Source organism: Falco punctatus (genome assembly GCF_963210335.1).
Source record: "Falco punctatus genome assembly, chromosome: 8".
NCBI classification, from domain to species: Eukaryota; Metazoa; Chordata; class Aves; order Falconiformes; family Falconidae; genus Falco; species Falco punctatus.
In genome coordinates this window covers 59,260,054-59,281,473 of record NC_137588.1, presented here as the reverse complement: position 1 = coordinate 59,281,473, position 21,420 = coordinate 59,260,054, and the positions used below count along the sequence as shown (strand labels likewise).

Here is a 21,420-nt window from a genome sequence, read left to right as displayed (position 1 = left end):
TCTTCTGTTCGGTTTCTCGGTGTAGCTCAGTCAACAGGGAGGTTTAGGAGCCAGCTTGGTGGCTTTCTGGAAAAATGCAAGCGTTTGATTCCAAACTTCAGTGTAAACAGGGATTTGCTGATTTCATTTATGCTGAGCCTTATTTCTGAATGCTGGGGCCCTGCTTGCATTGTCCTAACGTGGTGGAATTTTCTCTGTGGGGAGACTTATGTTGCTGACTCATTGCATCAACTCAAACCAGATTTATGTTTACAAAAAAAACCCCCCTTTTCTTTCTTCCTTCTTCCTACTCCTCCTAGCAATATTGAATTTGGTATTCCTACAGAATACCTCCTATCTGCTGGAGCAGGCTGCAGCCCACAGACCACGCAGGAGCTTGCTTTAAACTGGGTAGTTCAGATACAGCTTTCCATTTAACTGCTTTCAGCTGGAGCAGCTCAGATAAAACTTAAAAAGTGGTATTACTGATAGGGTAACAGGAGCCTGCTTTCCTCATCACAGGGCCTTGTTCACAACCATCCCACACTGCTGTACGTATGCAGCAGGAGAAGAGGACTCCTGAAGCTTCATCTCACTCCCAACAGTCGCTCCCATGGTCCTGCGCAAACCAGCGACCTCCTTTGGCCTCTCCTTCCCCATCGGTACAGCAAGAACAGTTATTTCTGCATTTCCCCATACTTCTGTACTTGTTCGATGTCTAAACATTGGGTGTTTACACAGCATTTCACCATTACAAAAAACATTATGTTAATTTTGGAAATACAGCGTGGCTTAAAGCTTCTGATATTACAGCAAGGCCTTCAAACAAGCAACTGCCTGAGCAGCACTGCCGTGTTCTAAACACATCAGAGCACATCTCTCTTTTTGTTTTTCTTAAACCCTCAGCTTGTAATTGAGCAAAAAATACTAAATATGATGAATAGGCTAGAAAACTTGACAACCCTTTGTAAGGAGCTGAGGACGCAGACGTAAAGATGAGTTTGCTGTGTAATACCGTGGTGCTCAGGCACCGGGACAGGCCCGGGTGAGCCCCCCTGGCAGGCCCAGGGCCCCTCCCCGGCGTGGGGTGAGGAAAGCTCGGGAGCGGGGAGTCTCGTCTCACGGCCTGGGGCAGCGGCGGGACGAGGGCCCAGTCAGCCCTTCTCCACGGCCAGGCCGCCGGGGGCCGTTAAGCACAGCCCCTCCCGCCGCGCCGCCCTGTCAGCCACCGCAGCGCCCCTGGACAGGAGGCCGTTGTGTCCCCGCCCACGTTTCAACGGCCTCCCTTCAACCAGCCAATCACCTAACACTTCCTGCAACCCTACCAACCAATAATAGCGCTCCACGAAGGGCAGCGCCGTTGGGGCGTGTTTTGGGGCGGGCGGGACGTTGAGCGGCGGTGGTGTCAACCAGTCAGAATGCAGGAATGGCGGCGGGGAGGGCGGGCGGACGCGCTGTCCGCCAATGGGAGTGGGAGAGCGAGGTGGGCCGGGGGAGGGGCTGGCGCGGTAGATAGGCGGGTGGCGGCGGCGACGCTGGGCGTGCAGACACGTGACGGAGGTGAGGGCAGCGGCGGGGAGGGGAGGGTGGCTGGGGCCGGGGGCGGCGGCGGTGGCGGCCGGGGGCGCGTGGGGCTGCGGCGCTGCGGGGGTGAGTGTGCCTGCCCCCCTCCCCGCTCTGACCGTGGCTGCGGGGGCGGCTCCGCCACCGCTGGGGCGGGGGAGTGGGGAGTGGGCCGCCCCGGGGCATGCCGGGGGATTGGCGGGGTGAGGCGGCGGGAGCCGGGCCTGGCGGGGGGCGTGCGGCGGGCAGGGCCTGGCGGGGTGCTGCTGGGCATCGGCTGTGGCAGGCGGGGGGGGTGGGGCGGGCGGGCGCCTGGGGTGGGGAGGGCGGTGGGCGCCCGGGGGCGGGGGCAGACAGGGACCCCTGGGGGGGTGGGGGCCGTGCCTGGCTAGGGCCTGCGGCGGGGGGCGGGTACGGGACCACTACCGCCGCCCGCTCGGCCGCCGTAGGCCTCTGAGAGGCCTGGTGGGGAGCGGCGGGTCTTCTGGTAAGTTCTGGGATCTCTGGGCAGGGGAGCGGCTTGTGGCAGGGCTGAGGCTGCAGTGGGGCCGATGGGGCGCTTCGTCTGTCTCCCCCCGCTCCGGGGTGGGATGGGGGGAGGCGGGGGTTGGAGGTGGGTGTAGGTTGGCTGTAGTTGGGGTTTTATTTGGCTTCTTGTTCTAATGTCGGCCGCTAACGTGTGGAAATAGCCCTGAGCTCCCTAAAAATGCTCCCCGTGAGTAGGGAGCCTCACAGAGCCAGAAGAGGAGGTGGGCACAAGAGCAGAGCGTGTGGCCTGGTTCGGGCTGTGCAAGGGGAGGTAGAAGTCTCTGGAAAGGGGGAGTTCAAGGTGCAGAACTGGGGGCCCAACAGGTGATGTACAGACGAGGAGACTGCAGCAGCAGGGTTGGAGAATTTGGAGGACTTAAAATATATTTGATTTTTATCACTTGAACATCATTCGTGTTGAGTGTCTTCAAAATAATACATAAATGAAATCTTGTTTTTGGCTGAGGATTTTATTGCATGCTTTTAGAACAAAACCCCCTACTACTTTGAATTAAAGCATACATAGCCTACTGCTTTCTTGTCGGTGCTGACTCTAAAGAGTGAACTTTCACATCCAGTTTTGTGGTTAAGAACTTTCTAGGCTGTCGAAAGGGAAATCCTGCTGGTGATTTGGTTGTGAAGGGAAGCAGACATGTATTAGTAATGGTGAAGGTCCAGAGCTTATTATTATTGGTGTTAACATAATTAATGTTGCAGCATTTCTGTAGAACATAATGGAAAACTCTTTCTGGAACTTCTTTAGAGTATGTTAGATGTTTGAAAAGTATTACCTAGGAATGTAATGTATTTTTAAATGCAGTATGTTTACTTGACATTGTTAAATAAGTATAGCTAACACACAGGTTTGATGGGACACTTTACCCACTGTGGTTTGGGTTGTTGAAATACTGCAAGGAGATAGCAGAGCTAATCTAATGTGTGAGATAAGACAGATAAAATACTGGTTAAATATAGGTTGAAATATGTTGCTCTAGGTTCACTCTGATGCACTTGAAATGACTTAAAAAACCTCCTTACTGTTGATTTGGTCATGTTACATGGGCTTACCCAAAACTTAAGAAAACTAGGAAAAGCTTTCAGTTAAACTTTGTGTTTATGTTGAGTCTCAGTATTTCTAGTTTAAACCCCCCCCCCCCCCCCCCCCAAAAATAAAGGGATACTTAAACAATTCACAGACAACATCAAAAGCTGTGTAGATGATATAAACTGCTTCCTGCTATCAACTGCCCTCCTAGGAAAGGAAGCTTAACGGAAAACACTCAGAAAGCTTGCAGCTTTTAGATTACCCTCTCACTTGATGTGCTGCAGCACGTCGCCCTAAGTAAATAAAAAATCCTTTACTAGAAGTATGCTGTGACTTGTTCTTAGCCTTGCCTTTTACTTCCTTTTCTGGGTTTTCATTTTTCTGCCTTTAGTAGTGATCATGATGGCAGCCTGTTCTTGCTGGAATCCATTCTGTAGCAGGGCAGACTTTGATTGATTTCTAGGCAGAATGGTCTGAAAGATCTTGGGGCACCTCCAGATTTCCCCCCACCTAATGTAATTTTTCTAGCAGCTCATCTGTTTTACGGTCAAAAAGCCTTGCAGTTCTGTCTTTGCCCTCCAAGGACTTCCACTTCTGCAGGAATGATCTCTTTGCTGACAAATGGTACATAGTGTTTTTTTTCCCTTACTGTATCTGTGCTGATGTACATTATTTTTAGAAGCTGGCATGTTTGAAATGCTTATTAAAAGCAAGCTTTGTTGCTGTCACCTTTCAGACCTGCTATCTTGCCTGGTTTGTGCTTCTTACAACCCAAACAAAAGGCAGATTTTTTCTGTGGGGCTGTTGAGCTTTCCAGGAGAGGCCTGTTTGGCTAATCCTTTCCAGTAGACTTTCCTCAAATCATACATAGCAGTGTATCCTAGCTGCCCCATCCTTAAAAAAAAAAAAAAAAAAAAAAAAAAAAAAAAAAAAAAAGCCAAACCACCCACACAGAGAGCTCCTGCTTCTGACCTGTTGTAAGTAAGGTGGTTTTAGTTGAGCCTTGTCTGCTGTTCATTGAGCTATGATGTTAAAGGCAGAATCTTCATGATGCTGGAAGTTGTCTAGCTGCAGGACAAAGCATTTAAGGGGAAAATGTGTTGTCTGCATCATATTAATTGCTGCATATATATGAACATAATTTTATTATATCCCACTTAGAGGGGTGGTGAGGTAATGTACTGGTTGCTGAAATTCTAGTGTTTGGCCACACAGTTGTTCAGCTTTGCTTTGCAGAGTGTTGACCTCCCAAATCTGCGTCAAGACGGGTCTGTCTTGGACAAGTATGGATGACAGAACTGCACTTGAAACAATGACATTAAGCTGACTGCTGCCAACAGCTTTATTTCCTTTACTTGGCTACTTATTTTATCTTGCAGTATTTTCATTTGTCCTGCTACAACTCTTTTTGCCTTTGCGTGCTGGGTTAGACTGGGATATTGATTCAGGGTTAAAATAACATGGCAAAAGGACTTCGAGCCATCTTAAACCAGCTGCTAGCTCATCATGAGGCTGTGTAAACAGTTACCCTGGCACCGCAGAAGAGCCGTGATGTGGAAGGTAGAGGGATTGTGAGATGTAGAAGAGATTTACGTTGCTCTTCAGCAGGTCTGACTAAGAAACTAATGGGCTATGAAGTAGGATAGCCAAGCCTTTGCTCAGAAACCATAAAAACTTCGAGATGGAAAATTAGTATCTGTGTGTCTGCCTTTCTGATCTTGTCTCCTTGCATTTTTTGTATTGTGATAAATTCTCTTTTGTGACTTCAAATTTTAATTCCACAATCCTTGACTTGCATGAGGGTGTATTGTGCTTGTTTTTATTGGTGTTTCCACTGTAAATACCATACTGAAATCAAGTTTATGGAATATAGGACTTTGCTAGAAAATTTTGCTCTTCCTATACTTATGTCATTCAGCTGTATTTCAGATGTGGCTGAAATAGAAACCACTGATGCTCATCCAGTTAAATTGCTGAGGTGTAGTCCACATTAAGTGACTTATTTTTAATGAGACTCATTTCATCTGACTGTTAACTTTAAAAAAAAAAAAAAAAGGGCAGTAAACTAGATAGCCAGTAGCAATTCAAATGTAGTTATACATTCTGAAGTATGCAGTGTTAAGAACTGGCTTGATGAACCACTCCAATAGATTAGTATCCAAGGAGATGATTAAACTGGTTTTGCAGGCTCTCTTTGACCTGACAGGGGAGTTGCTTTCTAAATGGTATGTTCTGGAAGTACGATAGCAAGGGACTTAAACATCCTTTGTGTGGGCCCTTTCACTGTCTGTCCTTCTCAGAGATGTGTATATTGGAGAGATCGGTGACAACTCTGTTGTATGGGTCAAGTGTTTACAGTGTCATGACAATAATTAAGAACAACTTTCCCCTTTATGCCTAGTAAAAGGGGAATTCTAAATAAAAATAAATCTCTAAAGCTGCATGACTTTTCTTGAAAGCTTTGAGATCCAAATGTAGCAATCACTTAGCCCTGCAAATGAAGAGTGCCTCTTCTATGGCAAGAAGCTGATCTGTCTCTGAATCTCACTCCAGTTTGATTTAGTTTTTACTTTATAGGAAGTCTGAGTAGTGTGGCTGTTCCAGGTGTCTGTTTTCAGTGCTCTGCTATAGCTCCTGTAAATTCCAGGGGAAAATGCTTTGGCCTTTTTTGACAGCCAGGTGAACAGTGCTTAAATGTCAGCTATAATCTTTCCAGTGTAGAAGCTGACTATGGATGGACACACAGGGAACAAGTGATTTGTTAGCACGGGCAGTCATGAACTTTCTTCCTGGTTAGTACTTTGGTGTTATCCTGCAGTAGTCTTCCCTTTGCTCCAAGCCATGTGCCAGTGTCTAGAAGTGTCTGCAGACCTTATTTAAAAAAAAAAAAAAGCAGATGAAGTTTTAGTCATCTCTGACTTGAAATGTTGTTATGGTGAAAACGAGGTTGCACTGAAGTAGAATGGAGACATTAGAAGCTCTTGCCTATTATGAAAGGGTTCCTTTGTTAAAGGCTTTTGGCAGTTGCATGATCAGAAATACGCTAACCTTAAGAAATATTACACAGTTAAACCTAGAGAAGGGAAGTGCAGGCAGAGTGAAAAAATGGCTAATGATGATAATTGCTTGGAAAGCAGACACTTCAAGGAGAAATCTGGTCATAATGGAGTAGGTGGTTGTGCATCTGAAGGTTAGACTGCATTTTAGTGACTAATTGAACACCTGTAGTTGCTAGCAAGTTAAAGCTCCACTGAAAAATCGGTTGATGCCTGTATTCTACAAAACCTCTCTCTCTCCCCTTCCTCTCCCTATCTTCTATTCAGGAATAACAAGATTTACTGGGGCATAATCATGTTTATGTTATGTCCCCAAGGACTGTGTGAAGTGAAGTTTAAACTATCTCTTCTAGCAGTACATCCATTACAGATAGAAGTAGTTTTTTAAATATCACAAATGTGTGGTTCACTTAAATTAACTCTTCTGAGAACATAATGTCTTTTATTTCTTATCATTTAGTTAGTTTGTATACTGTTACAGTTTAACAGAACAAGGAGCTTGACATGACAACTGGCAGTTGCAGGAGATGCTTCCAGTGTGTACTCAAGGTGTATGAATGGTAGCTTATGTTGAATTTGAGACTGATTTAATATGTAGGAGGTGTCCTAAACAGCTTTCTGTAGGGGTATAAACTTGAGAATACTGCTTGCCAATGATTATAAAGAGGCAAGGACATGAAACTGGATTAGCTTATCTTCATGGTTTTAGCTTTCTGTTTTTTGGGCGGGGGAAGCTTGCTTGGGAACTTGAACAGATATGTCTACCTTGAAATGAGGTTCAACGAGGCCTCAAATTCAGACAGAGCATTAACTGATAAATGTAGACCTACAGGGTAGATACCTGTGGTTGTATCAGGAGCGCAGGTGTGCAGAGTGGCATGGCTTCTGCCCCTGCTCTATGTGTCACTGGAAGAATTGTCTGGTTTAGCTAGGATGTTTTGCCAGAAGCATTTCTGGATCAACCTTGCCTGTAATATGAGGCTGTGTGGCTTTGCCGCTTTGTGCTAGCATTTACCAAAGTCCATTTGCTGCTGCCAAATATTACCAAAGTGTTGTAGTTGAGGTGGGATTGTGAAGTAGGTGATTGTTACATACAGAGTTAGTACTGTCATGAATGTTAGGGGGTATGATTTAATTCTTTCACCAAAATTTACTGCTTTTTGTCTAGTGGTAAGATTACTTAAGGGATTACTTGCATGCTAAATCACTAATATCCTTTGCTTAGGTGGAGGTATGCAGAAACTCCTTTTAGAAGGAGAGGAGAGAATTGACTTATTTTTCATCTTGCTATATTTTTAAGTGTAATTTCCTTTTATCACTTTCCAAATCGCCCAATATAATTTGAAAGCAGTTATAAAACTTGTGGTAAAATCTTCGTGAATTTAGGTCTGTTAAAAATGTATTTGGTGAGATCCTGTTGGTAAGACAAAATTCTTGTGCCATCTCATCTGTAGTTGCTTCAGTCACACAGGATGCATCCAGAGGTGTAAAAGGTCACTTCTGAATGAAGTTTCAGGCTCTTGTTTTCTGTACACTTTTTATGCTGGTGGGCACGAGTTTATTCAGAGAACACGCTGTCTCTGCAAGAGGAACTTGAACTTCCAAGGGTACTTTTCATTCCTTGGTTTTGTATTGTGGTTCCCACCTTAGTAATGAGTTATGAGCTGTTCTGAGGTCTACAACTGTTTCAGATTCTGGCTGTATACTGTGCATTAAGCAGACAAGCTTTGCTGGTATATAACAACTTGAAAGGTTTTGTCAGCTGTTGGTGCTGTGAGTGGTGTCCTTTGGCTCAGAAGTGTTGCAGTGCATTTGCCCCAGCTGCGAGGGGGCGGGTTCTGAGCATGCATTTAGACAATAATCCTCAAGGCCATCGCTATTGTTAGAAAACTGGCTACAATTGCATGTTGCTGTAGTGGCAAACTCTACATGATCTCAGCACAAGTTTTTAAAATACAGTTTTGCTGTAGTTCTAAAACATCCCTTCTGTTACTAGAAGTTAATGAATAGTCTAAGAACCGTAGATCTGGTATGCAGTGTAGTTTTGGAGTACTGGATAGTGCTGATAAGCCTTTAAGACTGTAAATTCTTTTATTGCCTAAACACGCTTTGGAAAGTTGAAAGTTTGTTTTCTAGCATGATCTTATGCCCCTACAGGCACTATTAGCTTTGCTTGAGTTATGTTTGTAAGTCTACAGGGCTGCAGCCTGAGGCAGGAGTGTAAGGGAAGGAGGGGATATTTGGTTTTATACTTACTTTCAAAAAGCGTTAGTCTCAGTTACAATTCTGGTTTTGGAAGAAAAAATTTGAATGTGAATCAAAGGAGAAGAGGTGAGCAAGGCAGAGGTTGTTTTTGTGGGGTTGGTTTTTTGAGCACATGAAACTGAGTAGCGTGTTAGGAGTGTTGCCTTTTCTGTCAGCGTAAAGGTGCAGTGATCTTGAAGTTTTCCTAGCAAGAAAATCAAATTGAAACCCATTTAACTTAAAAGATCTTTTAAGCTACAGCTCACCGATGTCTGCCATATTTTAGCTGTGACAATGTGCTGGGCACTTGATAAATCAGTTGAAGTGTGATATTTTAATTCTGTAAAGCCTCAGTTAACGTATATTCTTTTTCTTTGGTTGTCCTGTTTAATTAGGAGTCGGAATTGGGGAATGAAACCAGCTGTCTGCTAAATAGCAAAAAATTTTCTCCTGGGTCTACCATAGTAGCCTCAACTGCTTATAGATATCTGCCAGTAGTATCGGTGACTGTTGGCAGTAGTTCCAGAATAAAACCTGGGGAAGGGGACTGGGGAATAAAAATGCTAGTGTCCCACACTTGAAAGGACAAAAAAATTATTAAACAGGAGATGGAAGCTTGCTTACTCCATAGCTAATTGTATTTCAGTTCCCAGACTGAATGGAAACTTCAGTTTCTGCATGATGTATGTAAAGCCCTTCATAAGAAAGAAAGGGGTGTTCTGTTGAGGCTTTTGCTGTTACATGGGTTGGGGTGTTATGTACATGTCTGCTGTTCTGCTCATGGTCTGTGGCAGTGTAAGAACAAAATTATGGCACGTCTGCAGCATGATCTGCAGAACTTGCACACATGGTCCTCCACTCAGTTATCTGTTTTGCATTAAATACTTTGTTGTATTCCTCTCCAGCTTTTAGAACTGTCCCAACCAGTCAGATGCAGGAAATAACAGATTGCACTTTTCTTTCAGTGGTATGATTAGTCACTTCACCTGTTGTCTTGGATGCTCGGTTTTGAACCAAGAAGCAATGCTTTGCTCTGTGTGCAGTGCTGGCTTGACCTCTTTGCCCTGTCTTATTTATTCAGATCATGGAGCTGAAATGGCTGCTGTATGTGACCCTGCTAGCTCTTGGGACTCTTGTTGTCCAGGCACATGATATGGATGATGACAATGATGGTGATGATGTAGTTGATATCGAGGATGACTTGGATGATGGCATTGAGGAGGTAGAAGAGGCAAAGCCTGAAACAAGCACTCCTCCTCCAAGTCCAAAGGTTTGGCATGGAACTTCTTTTAAAAGTTGAATTACTGCTTGTGTTGTGGATAATGGTAGCCTGATCAGAGTTGCCTCTGCTTTGCTAACATGTAATATGTTGCAATGTTATTAAAGATGTTATCTGGGAGTAAGGGCTTGGAATTAGGCTTATCTACGTTGCTCCTATTTTCATGTCCCCCGCGTTCTTCCTGAAGAGTTAGATCCACCCTTGAAATCTGTGTTGTGTTTATGAGGAGTTAATGCTAATGTTTCTAGCTAGTTATATACTTTAATTTTAAGAGCACAGTGGCTTGGCACAAGCAGCAATACTTATGTAACTTCTGTATTATGCTGCAAGGGTGTCCCAGGTAAGCTCTGCTTGAGTCTAGAGGGGGAATGTGAGCTGTCTATGCCTGTATTTCTTTAGGGTAGAGAATGTGCCTTGAAAGGTGCATAAATGCCCCTCTTTTCCAATAGGTTACCTACAGGCCCCCAGTCCCAACCGGTGAGGTGTATTTTGCGGAATCCTTTGATAAAGGAACTCTGGATGGGTGAGTATAATCTGAAGAATGATTTAGTATAGCAAATAACTAAAAAATTTCGGTGAAAGGCGATGAAACCCTCTCTACAGCTTGTGTTAGTCCAAATTGCATCAAAGGGCAGTGGTTGGTAAGGATTAATGACAGTCACAGTATGAGGCTGGCTGTTAGTGCTAAGCTAAACTAGTATTTCCTTAAGTTGTAGTAAAAGGGGGAGGTGAGCTATACATATGTAATGTTCTAATCCTCATCTGACTTCCCTCATGTGATGTGAAGCTATTTTTTTACAAGAGTAAGACGCTGAGGCCATAATCCTACTTTGGGGGTGGGGTGGGAAGCGGCAAATGCAGAAGACTTTGCAAGGTTAGGGTTGGAATGCAGGGGATCAAGACACTGGGGTATAGTCACAGGACAGCAAGGGCTGCCTTGTCTTAAGGGCACGATTTTTAGTGTCTGTGTGAAAGTCTGGATTTCTAACCACTGGATGTTGGTCTTGCAGATGGATCCTTTCCAGAGCCAAAAAAGATGATACAGATGATGAGATTGCCAAATACGATGGTGAGTCCAGTCCAGGTTTTGGTGATAGATGTTTCTGATCTCTTTTTTTGTCATATCTGAAGAAGAGGTATAAGCCTTTGTTTTCCTGTTTCCCAGTTAAAATTATATTCAATGAAGAAAATGGGAGAGGTGTTTATATACCTGGTTAACAATATAAAGTGTGGTTCTGATTTAGACAAAGTATCTACTTGGAGACTTTAAAAGAATATTTAGCAAAGGTGTTATGCTAATAACTTGGTAAGGCACCCTGCTGGGCTGTTATTGCAGAACACTGGCTATCTTGTTCAAAATTGGGCTAAACAAAGACTGTCTTGAACAAGTTTTGATGTTTGGTTAATTTCTCTCCAGGTAAATGGGAAGTCCAAGACATGAAGGACACTAAGCTTCCAGGAGACAAAGGGCTTGTACTGGTGACCCGAGCCAAGCACCATGCAATTTCATCAAAACTTTCAAAGCCTTTTGTGTTTGATACCAAGCCCCTTATTATACAGTAAGTAAAGGATAACTTAGTGTTCTGTTATTTCAAGGGTGACATGATAGCAGGGGGAGGTTAATTCCATAACTGAGCTTTTGTTGACTGGGGGTCTAGATGACACAAGATGCTGTAACCTATTATTATACTGTTTTAAGTAAGAGTAAAATTGCAACCTGTGTTCCCAGAGTGGGAAGTCAGGAACAGCATGGGTCCCTCTGAAGCCTGAAAAGGAAAGAAGCCTATGAAAACAAGACTTGGTAACCTGTCTTGGGACTTCAGTTCACTTGACTTAATTGTAGCAACAAGGTCAGGCAACTGACTTTTGTACTGCTAATTGTGGAAGTCCTTGTCCTTTTGAACAAAAGCTGGTCTGTATGTAGGTCAGTGTACTACTTTATGCAGTAAACTGCCCCATTTCCAAGGTAGAGTGGACAGAGTGGTGAAGACGCACTTATTTCCTCCTCTCTTTGTTTTGGTTCATCTGTCGTGGAAGATGAACAGCTTTCCTTGGCCTGTTTGGCCATGACTGATGTAGAATAATCTACTTGCATGTATGTTACACTAGCAAGTCAGGAAGGAGGAAAAAAAAAATCATTCAGTGAGAACAGTTGAATTGTGGATAATCTACTTTATCAGTTTTAAACAAAGAGTAAACTAATTCACATGTATTTGCACAAGATAATGAATTGGTCACTTTGCTTTGCATGGCTGTTTAGTTTTGGCTCAAGAGGCAAGGCTAAAAATAAATCCCAGTGGTCATCCACTCCAGCTGCTGGCACTGAGAGAGGCCGAAGCATAATTAGGCTATTCCTGACAGATGTTTTGCCATTTTCAGACTCCTTGGCATCCTTGGATATACTGTTGTATGCTTATAACCATAAAGGGGCTTCTCCTAGAATCTAATTGTTGCTGTTCAGTTAATCTTGCAAATGGAGTTGTCTGCCATAGTAGTTGTGGGAAAAATAATGGGCTTGCCTTAATCTCTGTTGCAGTGTCTTACATACTAGAAAGCTTTTTCTTCCTTCTCTCTATCTAGATCATAATCTTCTAGACCAGCATTCAATTCCTTTATTTTTTCTGTCAGGTGAAGTCTTCAAAATCTTCAATTTTTCTTGTTTCTCAGGCCCTTATGAATATTTGCTTAGTCCTTAAAAGTGCAGCATGTGTTTTTAATGTTTACTGGGCATGTGATTTAAAGCAAACAACAAAAGTCCTGTTCTTTAACTTGTACTTGAAAATTGCAATTGTGTATTACAGAAGTAATTTTTCCTCATGTATAACATGTTCTCCCATTCTCTGTGTGAAACTAAAATTAGGTATGAAGTAAACTTCCAAAATGGAATAGAGTGTGGTGGGGCCTATGTGAAATTGCTTTCCAAAACCCCTGAATTGAACCTGGTGAGTAATGCTGCTACTTTGAGTATTAGCTGTGAAAAAAAGCTTTTTCATTTTGCTTCTTCCTGAAGAAGCCTCTTTGGTAAAAGCGGCGGGGCACATCTAGGGCTTGATTGCCGGAGTGCTTTGAACTCAGCAGTTCCTACTATTTTCAGTTGGAGAGGATAAATGCTGAAATTTTCCGGCCTCTTGAGTGAAAACTTTGGAGTTCCTTACTAGCTGAGTAGTTCTAGACATTTGCTAAAGTCTTCAGACTTGAGATTTCCTTAGGTTCTAGGACGAAAGAAAGCCTTATGTCAAAAGCAGCCAGTGTACGATAAGAAACTTTCTTGGGAAGTTGTTGTGCAGAAGCAAGATTCTGTTTCATCTTCTAAAACAGACTAATGCAAATAACTAAAAATACACCTTGCTTTTATTGCTGTGCTTTTGACATCTGAAGCCACTTGTGAGTGAGTTTTTAAAAAAAGACTGGAGGTTGGACTTGATACAACTTTATATGTTCAGCTGCATAAACAAGCTATATAGAACAGTGTGCTTCATGAGCGACCCTTGAATGCGTTGTCTTAAGTGTGGTGAATGGAAGAGACCATGCTACAGCTCCTAAGGATTAAGAATAATTTTCTTTCCTCTCAGTCATATACCTACCTAAAGTGGTTTAGCCTATTCAGACAAAGCTTAACTGCAGGGTCACCTTGCATAGGCTTTTGTAGCCTGTGGGTTTTGTTTAGCCAATAGACTTCATAGGAAATACTTTTATGACTTGTTACTCATCCTTCTCCTTCTGCAGTCGCGTTAGAGTTGTATTACTAATACAGATTCCAACGTACTAAAACCCAAAAAAATACCACCCAAAAGACTACTTGGTTGTCTAACCAGTTTCATATGTGCATTGAATTTTAAGATCACATTAGCAAGAACGAGTGGACTTGCTTGCAGTGTTCAATAGTGAGCTTACATCCAGTTAGTGCTCAGACTGAGACAGTACCGCAGTTTATAAACGTAAACTAAATACAACTTGGCCTCATTTCTAATGCTGGTTATCACTTCATATGAAAGAAACTCACTGGACTAGCTAGTCATTCATTATTACTGGTAACTGATACTTCTATGTTGATAGCTTTTAAAGTCCTTTATTGTAATGGAGAGATATACTTAACATTGTGGTTGTTACTTATACTTACCTCTTTGATAACACTTATCTTTGATAAAGCTGTTGCTTTCCATCTGGGAAGTAGAGACCAAAGGTACAAAAATCAAATAGCTGGGATAATTCTGGTGTTTTTTTTCTAGAGGCTTGTATTCATCATCAAGTCAGTGAAGTAACCACACTAAAGCCTGTATATCAAAGTTGTAGAATGATTTCTAATTAATTAGGAGTTCTTATACCAGGCAGTGACTTAAGTTATATTTCAGAATAAGGTAATAAAGTTCTGCATTGTTTTTAAAGGATCAGTTCCATGACAAAACTCCATATACAATCATGTTCGGCCCTGACAAATGTGGAGAGGATTATAAATTGCACTTCATCTTCCGGCACAAAAACCCAAAGACTGGCAAATATGAGGAGAAGCATGCAAAGCGTCCAGATGCAGACCTGAAGACTTACTTTACTGATAAGAAGACCCATCTGTATACTCTAGGTATGGTGAATCTTAACTATGCATGTTAATTTACTACTGTGTTTTCTGAATCAAAAGCTCATAAAATGAGCCAGATGAACAACTGAATATTTGTGTCAACACACCATACAACTAAAAACCATTTGAAAGCTCTGAATGCAAAACCTAGTCTTATTATATATACAAAGGCTTATTTTTTTTTCCTTGCAAGAAGTCTTGATTTGTGTAAGAAAGGTCATGAGAACTGAATTTCAGAGCAGTCGTGAGTAACTTGATATTCTAAGTATATCCAAAATAATTATCAGCACTTATAAACTGCTTGAATGCTGCCCCCAGTAATGTGGGGTGTACTAGGCTTTAGATTTAGAGGTATAGTTTGTTGTTTTGGGTTTGTTTTTTTTTTTTTTTTTCCCCCTTGCTACTTTCATAGTACCAAACAAACTCGGTGGTTCTTGAAGTACAGTGTCTGGTCTGGTGTATTAGCTGTGACTAAAATCTTTCAAGGAGTACGCAGGAGGATCTCTAGCTTATCCTACTAAGGCAGCAATGAATAAAGGAGTGAGATTAAAATCCTGTGAGTCAGTAGCAGGGAGTCCTGTTTTTGAGTAGAACATGAATACCTACATTCTTACTACTAAAGCAATACCTACTGTGTCAAAGTCAACTTGCTGTGGTAATTGGTAAATTGCTTCACAAGCATCTCTGTGCTTAGCATATTTCAAGTAGGACTCCTGCAATGAGTCGTCTTTTTCACAAGGTGATATGTGTGGTACGTCATCACTAGTTATACTTTGGTGTAAGGATAAATGTTCTTAATTCTTTAAAACGGTTGCAGGGTAGGTGATAGCTTGGATTGGTGAGGTTTTAGTTGTACAGTGGGGATGAGTGATGCTTTGTGTCATATATGTAATGGCTACATCAACTTTTTTCCTTACAGTCTTGAATCCTGATAATAGTTTTGAAATACTGGTTGATCAAACAGTTGTCAACAGTGGGAATTTGCTAAATGATATGTCTCCTCCTGTGAATCCACCCCGAGAGATTGAGGACCCAAATGACCAGAAGCCTGAGGACTGGGATGAAAGACCAAAAATCCCGGACCCGGATGCTGTTAAACCAGATGACTGGTAAGCTGTTGGAGGGGTGGAATTGGGGGAAGCCTTAGCGTGAAGTTTGGTCCTGATGAAAAAAATCTTTCTCAGATGACTTACAGAAAGGTTTGGGTCTCACCCTTGTAATCAAAACTCAGTTTATGGATCTGAGCAGCAGTTTGGGACAAAGGCAGACAGGATCCATGTCCTCTGAGAATTACTGTTTAGTGTGCTGGCCACAGATAAAGGTTTAATTGAAATGGCTTATACTAGCTGATGTTCTCATCCTTAATGAGATCAAAAGATGAGCTGCAGAAGGTATAACTGTAAGATGTTTGTGTAATGCATAGTTACAAGTGACTGAAATATCAGACATCCTAAATCAGAAACTGATACTGGGTTTCTGTCTTTGAACCAATGCCTTGTGAACCATAGACTCAATTTCAGGCTCAAATGCATGTTTGCAGTGACTATGAAGCTAAGGGCATATTACAGCAAATCCCCTTCTAGGTTGGTGTTAAAAACTAAGTGGTATTACCTTATAGTTGGTGCTATGACTCTGCCGTGCGGCACGTGTAGGTAAGAGATCGCAAGGCAATTCTGTTCTGAAATCAGGGCAGGTGTAACACCATATCAGAAGCAAACCTGGCTGTCTGTCTAGATCAGCAGGCTTGTTCAGAGTCTGTAGAATCATGCCTTGGGGTTAAGAACTTCTACGTGTTGTGTGTGTTAATACACAATATTCTCTTCCAAAGGGATGAGGATGCTCCTGCAAAGATTGCAGATGAAAATGCTGTGAAACCAGAGGGCTGGCTAGATGATGAGCCAGAATACGTAGCTGACCCTGATGCTGAGAAGCCTGAAGATTGGTACGTTTACTGCCTGTTACAAATGACAGCAAGTATTTCGTGGCTTTAGTACTGGCTTTTACATGTATAACAATAGCTAGTTCATTGTTCCTTACCAACAAAGTTACTGATTCAAGCTATCTTGCTTCAGAAGAAGGCAAAGCTGGTCTGAGGGGTCTTGTTCTATTGTGTTCACCTGCATACTTTTCAACTCTCTTGCGGCTGTAAGCTGAACAGGGCAGAGGGATGGTCATCTTGCAGTTGCATCTTACTTTGAAGGGGTGGTGGGGAAGGCTGTGCTCAGGGACTGGCTTCTGTACTTCCAAGTTACTAGAAATCCTCATTCCTTCTGTAGTGTCTTTATTGACAGACCTGTGCTGTACAAAGTTTCAGTATCTCTGTTTAATGGTAGGAATTTTAATTTTCCCAGAAATCAGACATTGTCTAAATCTTATTCTGTATAAAGGCAAGGGGTGGACTTAAAAATGGATTTCCCTTTTTAGGGATGAGGATATGGATGGTGAATGGGAGGCACCTCAGATTGCAAATCCTAAATGTGAGACAGCCCCTGGCTGTGGTACCTGGCAGCGTCCAATGATTGACAATCCAAACTACAAAGGCAAATGGAAGCCTCCTATGATTGATAACGTGAACTATCAGGTTGGTGTTTTCACTGCTTAAACTGCAGGCCAGTACAGCATTTTTCTTACAAAAAGCAGAATGATTTAGATTCAGCAGATATAATAAGAATACAGATACTGTCAGGATTGTACTGTGTTTCAAGTGGACAGATTCCAAAGTGCTTTCTTACTTGGCTTCACTTCTTTGTAGCGCAGATGAAAATTGATTCCCCAAATCTGACAGATTTTACCTGTCGACATTGTAATTAAGAGCAATGGATTGGTCTTTCTCCATTTGAAATGGGCTGAAAACTGAAAATTGTATTATAGCAGGTAGGGCTGAATGTTTTTTGTCTTTCCTAGGGTATATGGAAACCTAGGAAGATCCCAAATCCAGATTTCTTTGAAGACTTGGAACCTTTCAAGATGACTCCCTTCAGTGCTGTGGGACTTGAATTATGGTCAATGACTTCTGACATTTTTTTTGACAATTTTATCATCTGTACTGAAAGAGCTGTGGCTGATGACTGGGCCACTGATGGATGGGGACTGAAAAAGGCAGCGGATGGTGCTGCAGAGGTGAGAAATAAAGGGTTAATTATGTGCTCCTGACTGGAACGGTGGGAGCGTTGCTGCTGTTCTCTCCTACAGTTTTTATCAATACATATATAGACCTGTATGTACCAAGGTTAGGAGTTATGCTAAACAAGACTGAAACCTCAAATCCTAATTATAATATGGTAACAGCTGCTATAAGTTGCAAGTAAGTATTGCTTTTCTGTGAGGTTTTTGCTCTGAAAATTGGACTGCTAACTTTAGCCTGATTCTTAATTTTTAAACTATGGAAAAAGTACTTGTGCAGGTTAGCTTTAATTTTTTTGAGGTATGAAACATAAAGTTCAAAGTGGCAAAAAGCTTATTTGAAAATTCTGTAGCTTAAATGTAACTCCTACAACTTGCTTTATGGGCTGAAATTTCACAGTTCTTTTTATGTTACAGCCTGGTGTTGTGGGTCAGATGATGGCAGCTGCTGAAGAGCGTCCCTGGCTTTGGGTAGTCTACATCCTCACTGTGGCTTTGCCAGTATTTCTTGTTGTCCTTTTCTGCTGTTCTGGGAAGGTATGCATTTCCTCTGATAATTGGTATAATCTTTAAAAAGAGGTTGAGCAAAATGTGCCTTAATCACAAATAATTGCCTGGGTTTGACAGGTTGAGGTTTTTTGGGGTTTTTTGTTTGTGATTTTTTTTTTTTCTTTTTTTTAGAAACAGCCAAGTGCTGCAGAATACAAAAAGACTGATGCTCCTCAGCCTGATGTGATGGATGAGGAGAAAGAGGAAGAAAAAGACAAAGGGGACAAGGAAGAGGAGGAGGAGGAGGAAGAGGAAGCAAATGAGGAAAAGTTAGGTAGGTAAACTAGATAACCCTGAAAATGATTGAGTTTTCTCTCTGATAGAGTAAAACAGCAGGATTAGCAGATGTGGAGAAAGCCAATGGTGAACTGAAGATAAGTCAGAAATGAGAATTAACTATTTCTTTTGTTTCGTGTAGAAGAGAAGCAGAAAAGTGATGCTGATTTAGGAAGCGCTAGTCAAGAGGAGGAGGAAGAGGAGGAGGAAGAGGACAGGAAACCTGCATCAGAGGTAAGAGTGTGTAATCTGAGGGTAGTCTTGTGCATTTTTTTCCTTACGTCATGTAGAACAAACCTTACTGAAGTGTTAGAAGTTAACCTGGCTCATCTGATACTCCCTCCCAGTGTCAGAACTTTGGAAAACGTAGTCACCCTACAGAATAGGAATTGGTGTGGCCAACTTCAGCAGAGCAGGGCACCTTGCTAAGGGCACTGCCATAGACCCCGCATTGTCAGAGGAGTGGGATTGTGTGGAACAAGTAGTCTTGAGGCAAAAGGCTTATTCAGCTTTGCCAGGGTGTGACCTCTTACGTGCTCCACACTGACATAATGGCTGACTTAACTTCAAGCAACACTCCATCCATTTTTAAAGGGATTCTCACAGCAGCTGTTGAGTACTCTCAGCAAATATTGTACATCCACTGTGAAAACAAGAGTATCTGTTTGCCATGTGTAGAAACGAAGGGTAGTAACAGCACTAGGTCCTGTCAAAAATGATAACCTAATGAGAAGTGAAAGTAGGTTTGCTCAACATAGTTAAGGGTGGTATTAGATTTTTTTCTTCTTGTTTACACAAATTACTTTCTTGCAGGAGGAAGAAACTGTGAATAGATCACCCAGAAACAGAAAGCCAAGGAAAGATTGAAAAAAGTCATAAGAACTTGATCTGTGATTTTTTTTTCTTTTTTTTTTCCAAACACGGTTCTGGGAGAGGACCTTGGACACCTTACATTGAAACTTGGACAAACCTCAAGATTTCACCATCCACAGGTTCCAGTCACTATCCAATGTAATGGAGTGTCTAGCAGTAAAATATTTGCAATCATATGTTTTAAAGAACATCATTCCTGTAGAAAGAATGCATTTAATATAATGGGCTGTGGATTTTGGAATGTAACATAACTAACCTTTTCACTTTTGGTTTTAAATATTACTTTCTGGTTTTAAGTAGATTGGTAGAACTTTTCCAGTCTAAAACCTTGGCTTAATTTAATATATTAATTAGTGAAAAGTAACAATCTTGAAAGTGCTAGGTGATAAAAATGCAGTTTTATAACTAGTTTTTTTTACAAATATGTAAATTCCTAAATGCATCAATGTCTTTATATCCCTTAAAATTTGGTAATTGTTTAAAGAAAAAGTTGTCAATGTATTTGACAACCCCTTTGCCCTCAAAGGAAAAGAAAACTTGGGGGGGGGCTGTATGGAGAAACCAGTAGTGAAACTAATCAATCAACTTCATTCTTTTGGGGGGAGGGGAAAGAAGAAGGGGGTAGAAGGAAGGGGTTACCCAGTCTATAAAATATGCATACTGTCCATGGCTAAAGCCCTGTTAAGTGTTGACAAATGATCTAGGATTTGGAGTGGGTCATCTTAATGTGGCATTTAATCCTGCAGACCTTGCAGATAATGGATTTTGTTAGTTCTTGAACTATTTTTGTAGAGCTAATGGGTTGAGGGGGGATTAGACTACTTCCCCTTTCCCCCTCTGTTCGGCCACTGATGCTTTCCTTTCTCTGACTATACAGCTTCTGAGTGCAGCTTTGCCTCAGTTGCTGAAGCGCTTCATGTTCAGCTCATTGTTGAACTCTTTATTTTTATAGCTAGACCTACTCCTTTCCAGGGTCCAAACACTGGATAGGACAGTGTCTCATATCCTCTCACTGTTATCACTGTATGTCTACTCCTGTAGAAATGGGGGAGGTAGTCAGGCAGACAAGTTGAACTAAGTATTTGTTAAGAAAAAAAAAGGCAACAAAAAACCCAAACAGCCAAGATGTCAGTATTGTAGGTGGGGAAGGAGCATGTGGAATATCTGAACTGGTATGTGAAACTGTTTAAGTCTTTTATCTGCTCTTCATGTAAAAAATGCATCCTAAATTATATTGTGAATATTAGGGAGTTCCAAATCCAGCTGAATAAATCTTTTTAAAAGCGTTGAGTCTACCATACTATACTGTTTCAAACACTTCTGTTTGGTTTTTTTTTTTTTTTGTGGAATGCAGGTGACCACTACAAGAGCATACCTCTGAGGGTGAAATCTATGTAACTTCATTACACTGTACCAAATATGTTGGCATTTGGATGTCTATATAGATAAACTTGCCTTTGTTTAGAGTGAAATTAAATGTCCTGAAATTACTCTTCTTGCACTGAATTTAAACACTCCAGTGTTGTTTGGTCATAGCATAGGTATAGTGTGGGGAATAATTCCCAGGGGTAGGGGAGGGAAGAGTGTTCCAATTACCTTGCAAACAATCCAACCAGTTAGTAGAAGACTTGTTTTGGGGGTTTTTTTGTAAAACACCTTTTGCTGCCTGTCCTTACGTTGTATCCCTTGGTTGTTGTGTTTGCATTTGTGATCACAATTATTTCATAGCAGGATTTCTTGATCTTTCTGCAGTGTGCAAATAAACTATTGTAAGCAAGATACTGGAAGTAATTTCAAGACTTCTGTTGGGAGCTATTGCATGTTTAGAATGCCTTTGCCTGTTTGAATACCTGGTAAATACTGCTCCTTATTGCAAAAATAGCTTATACTCTGACATGGAAGATGTCATAGCTTAAGCATTGCTACTAGCTTGTTCTCAGGACTGTATTTTTATCAAGGAGCAGCTGCTATTTATGACTCTCAGTCCTTTGAGATGAAGTATATGTAAATGGTTTCAAAATGTTAGCTGAGTTGAGCACAACATAAAAATCTATTAACCTAATGTTTTTTTTATCTTAATATGCAAATTGCCTTAAATTCCTGAACAATTCATGTGCATACATGTTCTTTCAAAGCATCAAAAGTGAACATAAGATCTGCTATCAGCTTTTAAATAGTATTATATTAAAGCTAACTGTAAATCTACATTTGCTTCTGCTAAATCTCCTGAAAAGGTCTCCTGTCTGTCTGCATGTTATGGCTTTTTTTGATACCATAGTGTATGCTTATTAAGTAATCACTACAATAAATGAAGACTTTCCAAAATGGA

At 41.6% G+C, this 21,420-nt stretch overlaps 1 protein-coding gene across 1 annotated transcript; it reads left to right on the top strand.

Moving 5' to 3' along the window:
* The first annotated feature begins 1,465 nt into the window (after positions 1-1,465).
* Positions 1,466-21,420, top strand: CANX (calnexin). Its single transcript, XM_080398426.1, has 15 exons — positions 1,466-1,539; positions 9,497-9,685; positions 10,144-10,217; positions 10,705-10,763; positions 11,112-11,253; positions 12,555-12,636; positions 14,081-14,273; positions 15,190-15,379; positions 16,099-16,212; positions 16,695-16,851; positions 17,175-17,390; positions 17,811-17,930; positions 18,075-18,216; positions 18,361-18,452; positions 19,032-21,420. The coding sequence occupies exons 2-15, from the start codon at positions 9,500-9,502 to the stop codon at positions 19,083-19,085; spliced, it is 1,821 nt and encodes a 606-aa protein (XP_080254552.1). The 5' UTR covers positions 1,466-1,539; positions 9,497-9,499; the 3' UTR covers positions 19,086-21,420.